Source organism: Microchirus variegatus (assembly GCF_963457635.1).
Source record: "Microchirus variegatus genome assembly, chromosome: 4".
Classification (NCBI taxonomy): Eukaryota; Metazoa; Chordata; class Actinopteri; order Pleuronectiformes; family Soleidae; genus Microchirus; species Microchirus variegatus.
Genome location: NC_139805.1, coordinates 36,634,972 through 36,651,060, shown reverse-complemented (window position 1 = coordinate 36,651,060; position 16,089 = coordinate 36,634,972). Strand labels below are relative to the sequence as shown.

Below are 16,089 nucleotides of genomic sequence, written 5' to 3'. Positions count from 1 at the left end.
GACTTGTGTTAGCAAAGTGTTTCTCACAGGCTAATGTCTAGTTAATGATAGCTAACGTGTTATTGATATTCCTTCGCGTTTTATGGCTTTTTATAAGATTAAAATGTCTTTACCAATGTGTTACCATGTTTGAAACAGAACTGCGATGGATTTTCGTTAACAGTTTGAAACCTTTTGTCTGTAAAATGTTGTATTTACGTGAAATTAGCATCATGAACTTTTTAAGTTTAACAAACCCATGCTACCCTGGGCTACTGTAGAGGCTAAGTAGGTCGTATATAGAGGCCATGTTTGTGATATTGGCATCATTTGACTTTAAGATTTTCAACCAGGTTTACTAACATTAGCTACCTTAGGCTACTGAAGGCTAACCAGACAACAAATTATATATTTGTATGGTGTTTACGTTAGCTGAATTCGGCTAACAAGACTACATAGTTTGTCAGTAAAATGATGTGTTAGCGAACATTAGCTACCCTAACTAAGCTGAAGACTAATCAGTGACAAAACCCTTGAATGTACTGACTTGTGTTAGCAAAGTGTTTCTCACAGGCTAATGTCTAGTTAAAGATAGCTAACGTGCTATTGATATTCCTGTGAGTTTTATGGCTTTTAATAAGATTAAAATGTCTTTACCATGTCTTTACCAATGTGTTACCATGTTTGAAACAGAACTGCGATGGATTTTTGTTCACACTTTGAAACCTTTTGTCTGTAAAATGTTGTATTTACGTGAAAATTAGCATCATAAACTTTTTAAGTTTAACAAACCTATGCTACCTTGGGCTAAGTAGGTTGTATATAGAGGCCATGTTTGTGATATTAGCATCATATGACTTTAAAATTTTCAACCAGGTTTGCTAACATAAGCTACCTTAGGCTACTGAAGGCTAACCAGACAAAGCATGTTGTCAGTAAAATTATATTTTTGTATGGTGTTTACGTTAGCTGAATTTGGCTAACAAGACTACATAGTTTTTGTGTGGTGTTAGCGAACATTAGCTACCCTAACTAAGCTGAAGACTAATCAGTGACAAAACCCTTGAATGTACTGACTTGTATTAGCAAAGTGTTTCTCAAAGGCTAATGTCTAGTTAATGATAGCTAACGTGTTATTGATATTCCTGCGAGTTTTATGGCTTTTTATAAGATTAAAATGTCTTTACCAATGTGTTACCATGTTTGAAACAGAACGGCGATGGATTTTTGTTAACACTTTGAAACCTTATGTCTGTAAAATGTTGTATTTGTGTGATATTAGCATCATGAACTTTTACAAAGTTTAACAAACACATGCTACCTTGGGCTACTGTAGAGACAAAGCAGGTCGTATATAGAGGCTATTAGCATCATATAACTTTAAGATTTCCAACCAGGTTTGCTAACATTAGCTACATTAAACTACTGAAGGCGAACCAGACAAAGCACTTTGTCTGTAAAATGCTATATTTATATGGTGTTTATATTAGCTGTATTCGGCTAACCAGACTACATCTTTTGTCAGTAAAATTATATATCTATGTGGTGTTTACATTAGCTACCTAAACAGTGACTACCTTAGGTTGCTGAAAGCTAACCAGACAAAGCACGTTGTCAGTAAAATGCTATATTCTTTTGTGGTGTTTACATTAGCTGAATTCAGCTAACCAGACGACATAGGTTGTCAGTAAAATGATAGATTTGTGTGGTGTTTACATTAGCTGAATTCAGCTAACCAGACGACATAGCTTGTCAGTAAAATTCTAGATTTGTGTGGTGTTAACATTAGCTATACCTTAACAGCGACTATCTCACGTTCCTGAAAGCTAACCAGACAAAGCATGTCAGTAAAATGAGATATTTGTATGGTGTTTACATTAGCTGAATTCGGCTAACCAGACGACATAGCTTGTCAGTAAAATGATAGATTTTCGTGGTGTTTACATTAGCTACCCTAACTAAGCTGAAGACTAAGCAGCGGCAAAACCCTTGAATGTACTTGTATTAGCAAAGTGTTTCTCTACAGCATAACACACTAGTTGCTCTCATAAAAAGATGCTAACACTAATGTTTTATATTTGACACAAATCAAACCCGCAAAATGCAATATATTTTGGTCGTATGAAAACATGCTAATGCTAATTTATTTGTACTTTGTACTTCAGAGGAGATTAAAAGTAAGATTGTGATGCAAACAAAAACAGATACCAGAGCTAAAATGTTAGCTAGCACTTTTCTTTAGCATGTTAAGTTGTTTTCAAGTCAATACACAAAGTAATATTAAGAATAACTGATTTATTACTGTGCATTTTTGGTACTTTACATCAACGAGACACTGATTTTGACCGTAAACGACGGTGCTACGGTAATAGCTTTTTAACGGCGCTATAGGCACCACGAATAATTGGTCCTATATATGTAACCCTGATATAGACGCCTGAGCCCGTAAACGCTGTACTTGGTGTACGCTTTCATGTCGGAGCCGTAATTGTGATGTTAACGGCTCGGCAAAAGAACATGACACCCAGGGTGACACGGGGATTACTTGTTCTATATTTAGTGTTTATGTACATGAATATTGGCAGGACAACTCTGTACATGTGACACACACACACACACACACACGCATACACACACACACACACTCACACACAGGGATACAGTGATAGTAACACAGATCTCCAGCACGGAACACATTTACAAGGCAGAGATACACAAGGGAATGTCTGAACGACGACAACCTCCGCATACAACTGGAACGTCCTCATAACACTTATTACTGCCATCAATAATAATAAAAAACACAATAATGATCGACAACGGAAAAAAAAAAGTATAAAATAATTTAAATTCTTCCTAAAAACATATATATACTGGATATGCAGTGAGAGATTTACAGGATACAGGTCAACGAAACACGAAAGAAAAAGACACAAAAAACAACGTGACGGACAAAAGCGAGTGTCATGCAGCAACAAAAGGAAACACACAACGAAATGAAAGATTATCCTCTTTGTCGTCGTGGCGACGCGACTTCGACGACGACGACGACGACGAAACCTGGGAGCCGTGAAATGTAAACATAAATATACAGGTTGATATCGCTCTCTAGAAACAGTTCCGCCACAGGCCCGTGAGCTGTGTGAGTAGTCAGTCTGTATACACTCCTTAGTAGAATATCACTTAGAGTTAAATAAACTTATTTAATATATATATTTATAATAGATTTATTCTCTGCAGAGTCATTTTTTTTAGCAGTACTTCCTCGTTTTCACCAGTTTGCTCTGGTATTTCACCGCGTGGCCGCTGTGTCCCACCACGTAAACGTCCAGCAGGTAGGTCTTCCCCGGTTCCATGCCCGCGACGGTCTCCGTGGTCACGGCTTTCTGCAGGTTGGGGCTGTGGAAGTACTTGCACAGGACCTTCTCCGACTTCCTGCGGGTCTCCGGCCCGGCGCACTGGTTCTGCTCCCGCCGCCGCTGCTCCTCGCCGTAGCTGTCGGCCACCTCCTTGCGGTAGATGCAGTACTTGTTGCGGTCCTGCGTGCCCAGCCAGGCCACAGTGACGGTGGAGCAGGTGCGCAGCTTGTCGAAGGCCTTGATGCGCGTGTCCTCGGGCAGCGACGGGAACGGCTGCTTGCTGCTGGGCCGCGTGGTGGCGAGCACCTTCAGCGTGGACGCGCCCTTCCTGCTGCCCCGCAAGCGGATCAGGTACTTGGCCTTGGGCTTGCCGCGCAGCTGGAACTGCCGCACGCCTTCCACGTTCTGCGAGAGCAGCAGCTTGCCGTCGCGGCGCACCTGCACCTGCACGGCGTCCAGGCACGCGTGGACGAACAGCGTCACCCGCTGGTGCGAGGACACGGGGGCGAAGCGCAGGAACTTGCTGCCTTTCCTCTTGATGAAGACGTCCGAAACCTTGCCGTCTTTCAGTTCCACCGTCTTCTGGCGAGCCTCCTCTTTGGTGCGGGCGAAGGTCCCCACGTACGCCGTGCTGGTGTTGGTGGCCGAGTTCACGGCAAACACGTCAAAGTAGTACTGCGTGTCGGGTTTGAGATCCGATATGGTGAAGATGTTCTTATTGCCGATGCACACCTTCTGAATGTCTGCCGTTTTGGGTTTGGCCGTGAACGCCCGTGAGATCTTGTTGCTCGTGAGGCCTCGGTCTTTGCCAAAGCCATTGTCGGACGGAACGAAGCCAAAGTGCATGAAGTCGAACGGGCTGAAGTCCCTGCCGGGCTTCGGCGCCATCATGAAGGCGTCGTCGGTGCTGATCTTGGCTTCAGCGGCGCACATGCTCTTGAAGTTGTGCTCCTTGTTGATGACGACGCAGTACTGCACGGGCTGGCCCATCAGAAACCCCGTGGGGGTGGGCTTCCAGGCCAGAGTGACAGTGGTGCGGCCCAGGGCGGTCACGTCCACGCGGGGGTCGTAGGGCAGCTCCGGGTACGGCTGGTCGGACTCCGGCGTGGTGGTGGCGTACACCTTGAAGTTGCTGTCCTTCTCCGTGGACAGCAGCTCCAGCTGGTAGAGGCCGGAGGGCGTGCTGGTGGCCACGTACGACTCCACGTCATTGCCCTTGTAGGTGAACAGCTCCGTCCCTTCGTCCACGGTCACCTGCTGTTTCTGCTGGTCCAGAGGTTCAGGCTCGCCTGGAAAACGGGAACAAACAAGAAGCTAATTGGCAAGCTAACATGACATCTACAAAATGGGACATCCCCCTTTCAAGAGCCTGACGTTATCACGTAAGCAGACATGCTGTAGTCGTCTGTCATGATATCACTCATGTGGTCTGTCTTAGCCAATAACCGGGAAAATCGCTGGTTCTATTTTGGGATTGGCCAAGGGCTAACCCTAACCCTAACCCCTAACCCTAATCCCCTAAAAAAGACACCCCAAAGTGCTACCCGACTTGTGTGTGTTCACTACTGCTGTATAAGAATGGGTTAAATGGCTAATTGCTGTGTGCAAACATTGCTAATTATGCTAATTCTTTTAACGGAATGCAGCTCTTGGGTCATTCTCTTGAAAAAAATCCCACGTAAATTTCAAAATGGCGCCATTTCCACAATTTCATTTCCTCGGCCAAATTCAGTGATTTTGGTGTCAAATGATGAGGTAAACATTCTGAAAAATGTACATAGATTCTGAGGTTCAGGTTGTAATTGGTGATAACATGTTGTTTGTTGTGTACAAATGATATGTACAGTAGTAAGCAAAGGATTCAGGAATCTAACCCTAACTCTAACCGACCGTTTTGTTGGAATAATGTTGCGTTTGTGCATATTTTCTACATTATTTTAAGTAAATGGCAGAAAGAGATATACAAAGGATTTCTTATTTACAAATTAGACATTTTACCTATCATTTGACACCAAAATCACTGAAATCAGCCCAGGAAACGAAATTCTGACGAAAAAGACGGTCAGAAAATGACATTTTAAAATTTACTGGGCTAATGGGATTTTTCCAAACAAAGACCCAAGAGGTTAATTCAGTCAAATGTTGATGCTTCTTTCCACTTTAGTGGAACAGGTAGTGGTCGGTAAATCAGTAAATAACTGTACTGTCACTGTAACTTAGCGTTATCTAAGCTAGCTGTAGAAACGCTTCGGAATTAGCCGTCTTTTCTGCGTCAACAATCAAAAAAACTACTCCCACTAAGTACTGTGAGGTTATGTAGCTCGTGTGCACGATTAGGGTAAGCGTTAGCATGCTGCGGCCATGTTTTCACTGCAAACATGGCCAAAGATCACAGGCTAGCGTTCGCTTAGCCCGGTGGACGAAGCTGCGCAAGACAAGCGCCGCATTGTAGCTCCTAACAGGAGAGGAAATCTCCAGGGTCAGTCAAATTTAAGACTTTTTAAGACTTTTTTAAGACCCTAATGTATACAATTTAAGACCCATTTCAAATCCGTACTGGCAATAAAGTACAAAAGACATCGTTGAACTTGCAATTCGGCTTAGCTGTGGGCTTTCGTTAAGTTTTCTCCGCTGCTATGCTATGCTAGGCTGTAACACACCGCGGCGCGCGCACGGCACGCTAGCTAGTGGTGCTCGATAAATTGTCACCGGGCAGAACAGGTGGCCTACTTTAGTTCCGTGTTATATTTATGCTAGCGCATCCTGAAAAAAACAGAAATATTTCGAAGCGAGACTGAAGTTTATGCACGTTTTAAATAAAAACGATAATAGATTTTTAAGACTTTTCAAAACTGTACTTAAGACCTTTTATGAGATTTTAAGACATTTTAAGGCCTTAAATTCAAATGATTGGATTTAAGACTTTTTAAGACTTTTAAAGGATACCCTGCTCTCATGATGCACTAAAACGTAATAACGCTAAGTCACGTACGTTGAGTCCAGATTTCTTACATGTGTCCGCAACAGCGCGACTGCGCAATAAATCACTTTGCAGCATTTGATATTTGACAGAATCGCTCGTGTATTGACATTCAAATATATGCTCGGTTTCAGCAGATTTGGTCGTCTGGAAGTTTCTCTGATGTCTGAAGAGCCGACTCCAGATGGAGAAAGTGTTACCTTAAGAAAACCAGGAGTGTTTTAAATAAAGGCCCATATAACGGCGGACTGGAGTCAAAGCCCTGCTCTGAAATTACAGACGTCGGCGTGGCTCGACTCAGACATCATAAGTGGTCGGACGAGACGCCGCGGCTGCGCGACTTAATTAAAACCCCCGGCGAGTAAAAAAAAAACACACACAAAGCCTAACATCACGGTGTGAGTCAAAGTCCCCGCTCAGAACCCGTCATTAAGCCGTACCTGATGCCTCTCCGCTGGCCTCCTCCGGCAGCTCCTGCAGCGTCAGCTTCCACTCCAGGGGCGCGTCGCAAGGTGTCACCGTCACGGACAGCGGGGTGTTGTCCTCCTCCACCACAAAGTAGTACCTGGGCATGGAAAAAATGAAAGGCCTGGCGTTCAGGTTCCATCAACAAGTACGTGTCACCGACACCAAAGCCTGGTACGAGAGGTCGGCTTTAGGGAGCTAGAAATAGAGCTGCTAACGTAGCTGAGACGGTGACGTGGTTGTTAGCGTTGTTGGTAAGGGTGGGAGTCTTTCCACATGATTGGATTCCGATTTTTGGGGCTACAATTTGATTCAAAACGATTTGATTTTAGGTATGCAAAGGATGATCTACTCTAGATTTATTGTTTTAAACATTTGTCCATGCTTAGCTGGAATTGTCGGAACTGTTGCATAAAAGCAGTATCACATATTGCACAAGTAACGCTGTTAGTTAGCTTCAGTACGACCGAAGACCCAAGCGAGCTAACCTGTTCCTCCTGCGTGAGTCAATAAGCTATAACTTAAGCTAAAACGGCTAAATCTCCCCACAGAGTTAGCAGCGCGATTGCTCAGATGTTAGCATGTTTGTTTGACATACACAAGTAAAATCTATTTTTAATAGCGGTTAGCGGCGTCAACGTTGACCGGTAAAAGAGGTGCGCGATGTCATGTTTCCACGTCAGTTAGCTTCACGACATCACTGCATCTCTTATTTCTGCTTCTACGCCATAGATGGCGGGAAATCGACAAACAAATCAGACTCAGCAGGTGGAGCTAAAACGGCTAAATCTCCCCCAGAGTTAGCAGCGCGATCGCCAAGCTGTTAGCATGTTAGTTTGTTCAAGTATGTTTGACATACACAAGTAAAATCTATTTTTTTAGTGCTGGGCACGTTACCGCGTTAATAGCGGTTAACGGCGTCAGCGTTAGCGCATGTCGCGTTTCCATGACGATGTCATGTTTACGTGACTCCCGAATTGTTAAAACGAGTCTCTAAAGTCACGCTTAACGTTAAAAACAGAGGCACACATACGCAGTACACAGGTACGCTGGTTATTTGTTAGCACTGCTCTTTTCCTTTAATAAACAGACGGCTCCAGTTCCACTGTAGGCTAACGCTAAAGGGCGCTAAAGGAGCTAACTGGTAAACATGGTGCCTGGACTCCGGTGCTGCGGCACGTGAACATGGCGTCACACGCGTCTTTTTCCGGTCAGTCGTCATGGAATCCCTAAGCCTAAACCTAAGCCCGAGATTTTATATCGATTCTGAATCGTAGAAAATACGAGAATGGCGATTCTTATGTTATTAGATTTTTTGGCGCACCCCTAGCGTCTGTCCTGAGTGGACTGATCTTACCGTTAGGTTGGAACGCACACATTTAAACTTCCACTAACACATAAGAAGCTCCTTAACTTCTGCTCAGTTGTCGCTAAGGTAACGTAACGTCCTGAAGGGTTCGAGATCGTCTTACGTTGTGAGGGAACAACTGCGTCCCGCAAATACTTTTGGTAGCTTCAGCGACTCTCGAACAGAACATCCCTGCATCTTTGGCCGAGCGGAGCATTTACCAGGAATAGTCCGGGCCGACTTATCGCTCGTCATCCACGCGCGCCTGTGCTACTGTTAGCATGTCGCGCGTGTAGCCACCTCCTCTCTTAAGTGAAGTGAGATCCGCTCACAGGTTTTCTCCCTGTTTTAAACGGCAGCTCTGAAGAGACAAAAACGTCGTCCTCGGAGACTCCAGCACTCTGTGTGATGTTGTTCCACTGACCTTTGCCTCTCGCTCCCTCTGAGCTCAGACGCACAATTACTTTCTCATCCATTATTCAGTTTTCACGTCAACACGATAGATCATTTTACGGATCTTCCCTTATCCACTTACACTAAGTGGCCATCATGAAGTCTTTGAGCCGTTGTTGTTGTGGGTCGTTCAGCAGCAGCAGCAGAAGATACCGCGATAAAGATATAAACAGCTTTTTAACCACTGGGATTAAAGATAACGGGTCGGGTCACTGTTTGTTTGGACAGCGCTCACCTTTTGGGCGTGTCCCTGAAGAGGGCGCTCACCCTTTTGGGCGTGTCCCCTGAAGTGGGAGCTCACGTTTTGGGGCGTGTCCCTGAAGAGGGAGCTTACAATTTAGGGCATGTCCCCTGAAGCAGGAGCACACGTTTTAGGCGTGTCCCTGAAGAGGGCGCTCACCCTTTTGGGGGCGTGTCCCTGAAGAGGGCGCTAACCCTTTTGGGCGTGTCCCCTGAAGTGGGAGCTCACGTTTTGGGTGCGTGTCCCTGAAGTGGGCGCTCACCCTTTTGGGCGTGTCTCTGAAGAGGGCGCTCACCTTTTTGGGCATGTCACTGAAGAGGGCGATCACCTTTTGGGCGTGTCCCCTGAAGCGGGAGCTCACCTTTTTGGGCGTGTCCCCTGAAGCGGGAGCTCACGTTTTGGGCGTGTCCCTGAAGTGGGAGCTCACATTTTGGGTGTCTCCCTGAAGAGGGCGCTCACCTTTTTAGGCGTGTCCCTGAAGAGGGCGCTCACCCTTTTGGTCGTGTCCCTGAAGAGGGCGCTCACCCTTTTGGGCGTGACCCTGAGGAGGGCGCTCACCCTTTTGGGGCGTGTCCCTGAAGAGGGCGCTCACTCTTTTGGGCGTGTCCCCTGAAGCGGGAGCTCACGTTTTGGGCGTGTCCCTGAAGAGGGCGCTCACCCTTTTGGTCGTGTCCCTGAAGAGGGCGCTCACCCTTTTGGGCGTGTCTCTGAAGAGGGCGCTCACCCTTTTGGGCGTGTCACTGAAGAGGGCGCTCACCCTTTTGGGCGTGTCCCCTGAAGCGGGAGCTCACGTTTTGGGCATGTCCCTGAAGAGGGCGCTCAGGTTTTGGCCGTGTCCCTGAAGAGGGCACTCACCCTTTTGGGCGTGTCCCTGAAGAGGGCACTCACCTTTTGGGCGTGTCCCTGAAGTGGGCGCGCACCCTTTTGAGGTGTGTCCCTGAAGAGGGCGCTCACCCTTTTGGGCGTGTCCCTGAAGAGGGCACTCACCTTTTGGGCGTGTCCCTGAAGTGGGCGCGCACCCTTTTGAGGTGTGCCCCTGAAGATGGCGCTCACCTTTTGGGCGTGTTCCTGAAGAGGGCGCTCACCTTTTGGGCGTGTCCCTGAAGCGGGAGCTCACGTTTTGGGTGTCTCCCTGAAGAGGGCGCTCGCCTTTTTAGGCGTGTCCCTGAAGAGGGCGCTCACCTTTTGGGCGTGTCCCCTGAAGCGGGAGCACAAGTTTTGGGCGTGTCCCTGAAGAGGGCGCTCACCCTTTTGGACGAGTCCCTAAAGTCACGCTAAACGTTAAAAACAGAGGCACACATGCGCAGTACACAGGTACGCTAGTTATTTGTTAGCGCTGCTCTTTTCCTTTAATAAACAGACGGCTCCACTGTATGCTAACGGTACCGGGCGCTAAAGGAGCTAACGCAGCTAACTGGTAAACATGGTGCCTGGATTCCGGTGCTGCGGCACGTGAACATGGCGTCACGTGCCCGACATTTGGGCGTGTCCCTGAAGAGGACGTGCACCCTTTTGGGCGTGTCCCTGAAGAGGGCGCTCACCCTTTTGGGGGCGTGTCCCCTGAAGAGGGCGCTCACCTTTTGGGCGTGTCCCTGAAGAGGTAGCCGCTGATCTCGGCTCCGTCGGGGGCGACGGACGAGTCGTGGAACAGCGTCTTGTCTCTGATCTGCATCTGGAAGAGCCCTTCGTCTCTCGTGGGTAGTTTCTGGGACACGGCGCCGAGTCCCAGAAGCAGCATTAGCATTAGCGGCATTAGCGGCGCCGCGCTCCAGCTCCGGCTCCGGCTCCAGCTCCAGCTTTTACACTGCCTCATCCTGAAAGACAAGAGACACGAGAACGACTTCAGCGGAAAAAGCAGACGCTTTGTTTTCGCTCATAATTCTTTGAGTTACGTTCTGATTTTCTGGGAAAAGATCCACGTCCACAGGAAAACGGCTCATTTGTTCCCTGGCCAAGAGTTCGACGAGAGGATTAATATCCCCCTAAATATGAAGCTACGATAATCAGTCGGTCGGTTTATCTTAGCGTTAAGCCTGGAAACGTTTAGCCTGGCTCTGTCCGGGGCTGACACAAACAGTCAAACTGCACATGTACCAAGAAGAATATATAATAATATATAAATAAAACCCGACGAGACGTGTTTTTAACAAGGTATTAAAGATAATTGGGGTAAATGCGCTACAAGAACTACTTGAGCGTTAAATCGTGATGACGTTTAAGTTGATTTGTTTTCACTTAAACCGAGAAACTACTGTGATTTTTAAGGGTTTTACGTAAACATGCAGACGGCTAATGTAGAAACGCGCTAGCACAACATGTTTGAGCTAAAGTTGCGGCCGTTTCCCAGGGTCACAACGCGGTAATATGTCGCAAAACTATTAATTTAAATGCATTTTTCTGTTTCTGGTGACAGTCAAGTGATGCGTGGAAAAGTTAGTTAGCTGGTTAGCATTTGTGTTAGCCTTAGGTTTTTGTTTAAATTGCTATTTTCACTATCAAGTTAGTAACTTCGTAATTCCCAGTCATAAAAAAAATTAAAAAAAATCCCAAAACGCCAAAAAGCTCCTTTTAAAAAGGAAAATCAATCGTAGCATTTAGCTAGCAAACAATGTTCTAACCCACCTTAATAAACAAAAATCAACAATACACCAGGTTTTTTAATATTTTTTTTTTGGGGGGGGGGTTGTTTGTCAAGGCTGTTGCTAGGCCAATGCTAGCACTAGTTAGCATCATGGTGTATAAAAAGTCCAAAGAGCTTCAAGACAACATTTTGTTCAATCCTGGTGTAAAAGTTAAAGTAACATAATAGATTTTATTTATTTTCTTTACCTTATTTGAACACACCCAAGCTAGTTAGCATTTTTTTTTCATTCTTGATGCTATGCTAAGCTAATCGATTGCTGATTGTTAGCTAGCTTTAGTGTAAGTGTTAACGTTGATTACGTTACACTTTGGATTTGTTTTAAACGTGTTTTTATGCAACTTGATTTCTTTAATAGAGATTGTACTTTCTGTTTCAAGCTCAGGGACAGCAGGTGGAAGCTAACCTTAACGCTAATGTAGCCATCAAGCTGTTTATTGCTAACTTTAACGCTATACAACCATACTTTAAAAAAACCCAAAAACACTGAAATAACTCTTTAATAATATGACATGATAGCTAGCAACACAGCTAGCTGAGCTAGCTAAAATGTCCGAAGAGCTTCAAGAGAACATTTTGTTCAATCCTGGCGTAAAAGCTAAAATAACATAATAGATTTGATTTATTTTCTTTACCTTATTTGGACACAGCCAAGCTAGTTAGCATTTTTTTTTCCCTTTCCAATCTTGATGCTATGCTAAGCTAATGGATTGCTGATTGCAGCCTGTATTTAAACCTAACGACATAAGCGTCATATCAGTCTTGTAAATGAAACTCTTGGCATTTTTTGAAATGATTAAAGAACATTATGAGCGAACACTATTGTTCTCTTATCGCTCGATGAATCGCACAAATTGCACGCAACCACTTTTATTTTGGCATCGGAACGGAGCGTCCCGAGGAAGAGGGCGGAGCCACTTTGAACAAACCACACGTGTGAAAGGGAAAGACATCGAAACCACACTGTTTCATAAAAACCCCTCGAATCCCCGCGGTTTAACGTTTACTGCGGCTAATATAAAGGAAGTGTTTGAGTCTCGGCGGAGGACGAGGTGCAGCTGAGAGCCTCTCATGTGTCGCTCTCCCTGTCTATTGATTTGTGCCCCATTGATTGCAGCTGATGGGAAAAGCCAAATCCCCGGTGATTTAATCAGCGTAATGACGGCAGATTAGCAGATACTTTTACCGCCATTTACTGCAAGAGAGATGTTGTCCTTTTAATGACCCTTCGCTCTTTCTCATGCTCGCCCTCCCTGGTCTCGCTCTTCCCTTTGATCATTTTCCATCAACAAATAATCCCTTCCTCTTTCACACGTACGTACATAGATATATATATATATATATATACCTTATATTTTTCACAGCGTAAAACATCAACATCTCTTACTCAAACACTTCTACTTTTACCGTTAACATCACTTCTGTCATGTTTATTTCACGGAAAATCAATCGGCACCGATTAATGTTTAACCGTAGACATGTTACAACACTGTTAGCGTGCGCAAAAAACCACGTACAGCTTTGCTATCGCCTCGTATTGGCTAACAATGGCTAGCAACGAGATGCGTAGCAGAGAGTGTGTATAAGACGCGGCGTTTCTGTCTAAGATGGCATGACGTGACAGCTAGCAACACAGCTTGCTGAGCTATAATGTTGTTGCCCCTGTCAACGCAGACGTTAGCCAAAATGTTAGCGGTAATAAGCTAGCTTTAGTGTAAGTGTTATTGTTTTAAACGTGTTTTTATGCAACTTAATTTCTTCAATTGAGCTTTTAGTTTCTGTTTCAAGCTCAGGGACAGCAGGTGGAAGCTAACCTTAACGCTAATGTAGCCATAAAGCTGTTTATTGCTAACTTTCACGCTATACAACCATACTTAAAAAACAACAAAACTGAAATATCTCTTTAATAATATGACATGATAGCTAGCAACACAGCTAGCTGAGCTAATGTTCTTGCCCTTGTCAACGCAGATATTAGCCAAAACATTAGCGGTGATTAGCTAGCTTTTTTACATTTGGTTTAAACATGTTTTTTTATTATTTTAATATGTTTATTTTGATTTTGTAACTTTAACCGGGGGCAACGGGTGAAAGCTAACCGCTACGCTTACGTAGCCACAAAGCTGTTTATGGCTAACTTTCACTTTATTTTGAATTTGTAACTTAAACCAGGGACAATGGGTGAACGCTAACGTAGCCACAAAGCTGTTTATGGCTAACTTTGACTTAATTTTGAATTTGTAACTTAAACCAGGGACAACGGGTGAAAGCTAACCGCTACGCTAACGTAGCCACAAAGCTGTTTATGGCTAACTTTGACATTATTTTGAAAGTGTAAGTTAAACCAGGGACAATGGGTGAAAGCTACCCGATACGCTAATGTAGCCACAAAGCTGTTTATGGCTAACTTTGACTTTATTTTGATTTTGTAACTTAAACCGGGGACAACGGGTGAACGCTAACGTAGCCACAAAGCTGTTTATGGCTAACTTTCACTTTATTTTGAATTTGTAACTTAAACCGGGGACAACGGGTGAAAGCTAACCGCTACGCTAACATAGCCACAAAGCTGTTTATGGCTAACTTTGACTTTATTTTGAATGTGTAACTTAAAATACATGCTGTTTTAATGCTAATTGCGTCCTTTTTGTATTTGTACATGGTGAAAAATGTGAATTTCCCCAGTGTGGGATCAATAAAGTAATAGTAATAATATTTTTTTTCCACTTACACTTGAAGTGGAATTCCACAAACCCACAGAAAACCAAAGCTTTTGTATGATCTCAGCTCATATTCCAATTTTCAGCACTTCAAAGTCGAAAATGTCGCTGAATTCAACTTTACGTTCAGACTTTAAACCTGACTGTGTGTCGGTGTGTCTCATAACGCAGTCATAGATGGACGGAATAGACGTGTTTCCACAGTTTTGAGGCTGGAAAAGCCCCTGACTGTCATCTGTCAGTGTCTGAGCTCGGCCTCTTGTTCTGCTGCCAAACTCCGGCAGAGCAGCAGGAAGAAAAGCGTCTAAGTGGCTCTTTGAGGTTTTGACTCACACACAGAGACCAGATCCTTATCGCCGAGATCGTCTCACTCCACTTAAGAAGGAGCGTGTCGGTCGGAACAAAGATGTGTCTATTAATACTCGGAGGTGTTTTTTGTGCTTGAACCCTCTTTCAAAAAAGTCCTCAAACACCACACACACACACACACACACACACACAGACGCACAATTCGACGTAACGTCTGCTCTCGCTCACACAGGAAGTGTTTGATCGGCGCTGTCGTTAGCGCGATTAGCGCGTTCGCTGTCTGTGTTCAATGTGTTCGTCACATGTGGATCTGCTGCGTGCGGTCTGTGTGTAAAGTACCTTAAAGTACATGCTTAAAAGTATGTAAAAGTACAAGTGTGTGACCAGAAAATGACTTTTAGTAGAAGATGAAGTCACTTTAATAATAAAAACCACTTCAGTAAAAAGCCTTAAAGTTTGTCGGAGTTTACCGCGCTCCAGTTCAAACGTGGTAAAAACACAAAGATGCAAATGTAGGGCAACTCACTGTTAGCAAGACTCGCTGTTAGCAATACTCACTGTTAGCACTACTCACTATTTGCAATACTCACTGTTAGCAATATTCACTGTTAGCAATACTCACGGCTAGCAATACTCACTGTTAGCAATACTCACTATTAGGAACACTCGCTGTTTGCAATATTCACTGTTAGCAATACTCATTATTAGCAATACTCACTGTTAGCAATATTCACTGTTGCAATACTGACTGTTAGCGATACTCATTGTTAGCAATAGTCACTATTAGCAATACTCACTGTTAACAATACTCACTGTTAGCAATGCTCACTGTTAGCAATACTCACTGTTAACAATATTCACTGTTAGCAATAAACACTATTAGGAATAGGCCTACTCAGTGTTAGCAATATTCACTGTTAGCAATACTCACTGTTAGCAATACTCACTGTTAGCAATACTCACTGTTAGCAATACTGACTGTTAGCAATACTCACTGTTAGCAATACTCACTGTTAGCAATATTCACTGTTAGCAATACTCACTGTTAGAAATACTCACTGTTAGCAATACTCACTATTAGCAATACTCACTGTTAACAATATTCACTGTTAGCTATATTCACTGTTAGCTATATTCACTGTTAGCAATATTCACTGTTAGCAATACTCACTGTTAGCAATACTCACAGCTAGCAATACTCACTGTTAGCATTACATGGTCTTTTACTCATGTTTACGTTTAAACGTACGATGTTTACGGAGCCTTCAAGAGTCTGCTGTCATTAAACGGTGAAACGTTTTATTTACGTTTTATTTTGACGAGACGAGATTGGATTCCTTGAGTTTTTAATGTCCCGCCACAATAAAAGCGTGAGTTATAAACGTCCTGCTGCTGCTGCTGCTGCGTTCGTTAACCGAGACGACGTTTCTGACATCGCCTGAAGGGAACGTTGTGACGCCACAGAGTTCTATTCTGAAATAAAATAAACATTGAAAACAGAAGAAGAAGAAGAAGAAGAAGAAGAAGAAGAAGAAGAAGAAGAAGAAGAAGAAGAGGAAGTGGCATCTGGAAAAAATAAAGTCTAACGTTTAAT

The 16,089-nt window shown here is 44.2% G+C and overlaps 1 protein-coding gene across 1 annotated transcript; it reads right to left on the bottom strand.

Annotated features, from left to right (window-relative positions):
• Positions 1-3,230: 3,230 nt before the first annotated feature.
• ndnf (neuron-derived neurotrophic factor) lies at positions 3,231-12,745 on the bottom strand (the record flags this gene model as incomplete). The annotated part of the gene is made up of 4 exons (XM_083888333.1): positions 3,231-4,627; positions 6,759-6,883; positions 10,403-10,639; positions 12,663-12,745. 4 exons carry the CDS (start codon positions 12,743-12,745, stop codon positions 3,231-3,233), a joined length of 1,842 nt encoding a protein of 613 aa, XP_083744459.1.
• Positions 12,746-16,089: the final 3,344 nt, after the last annotated feature.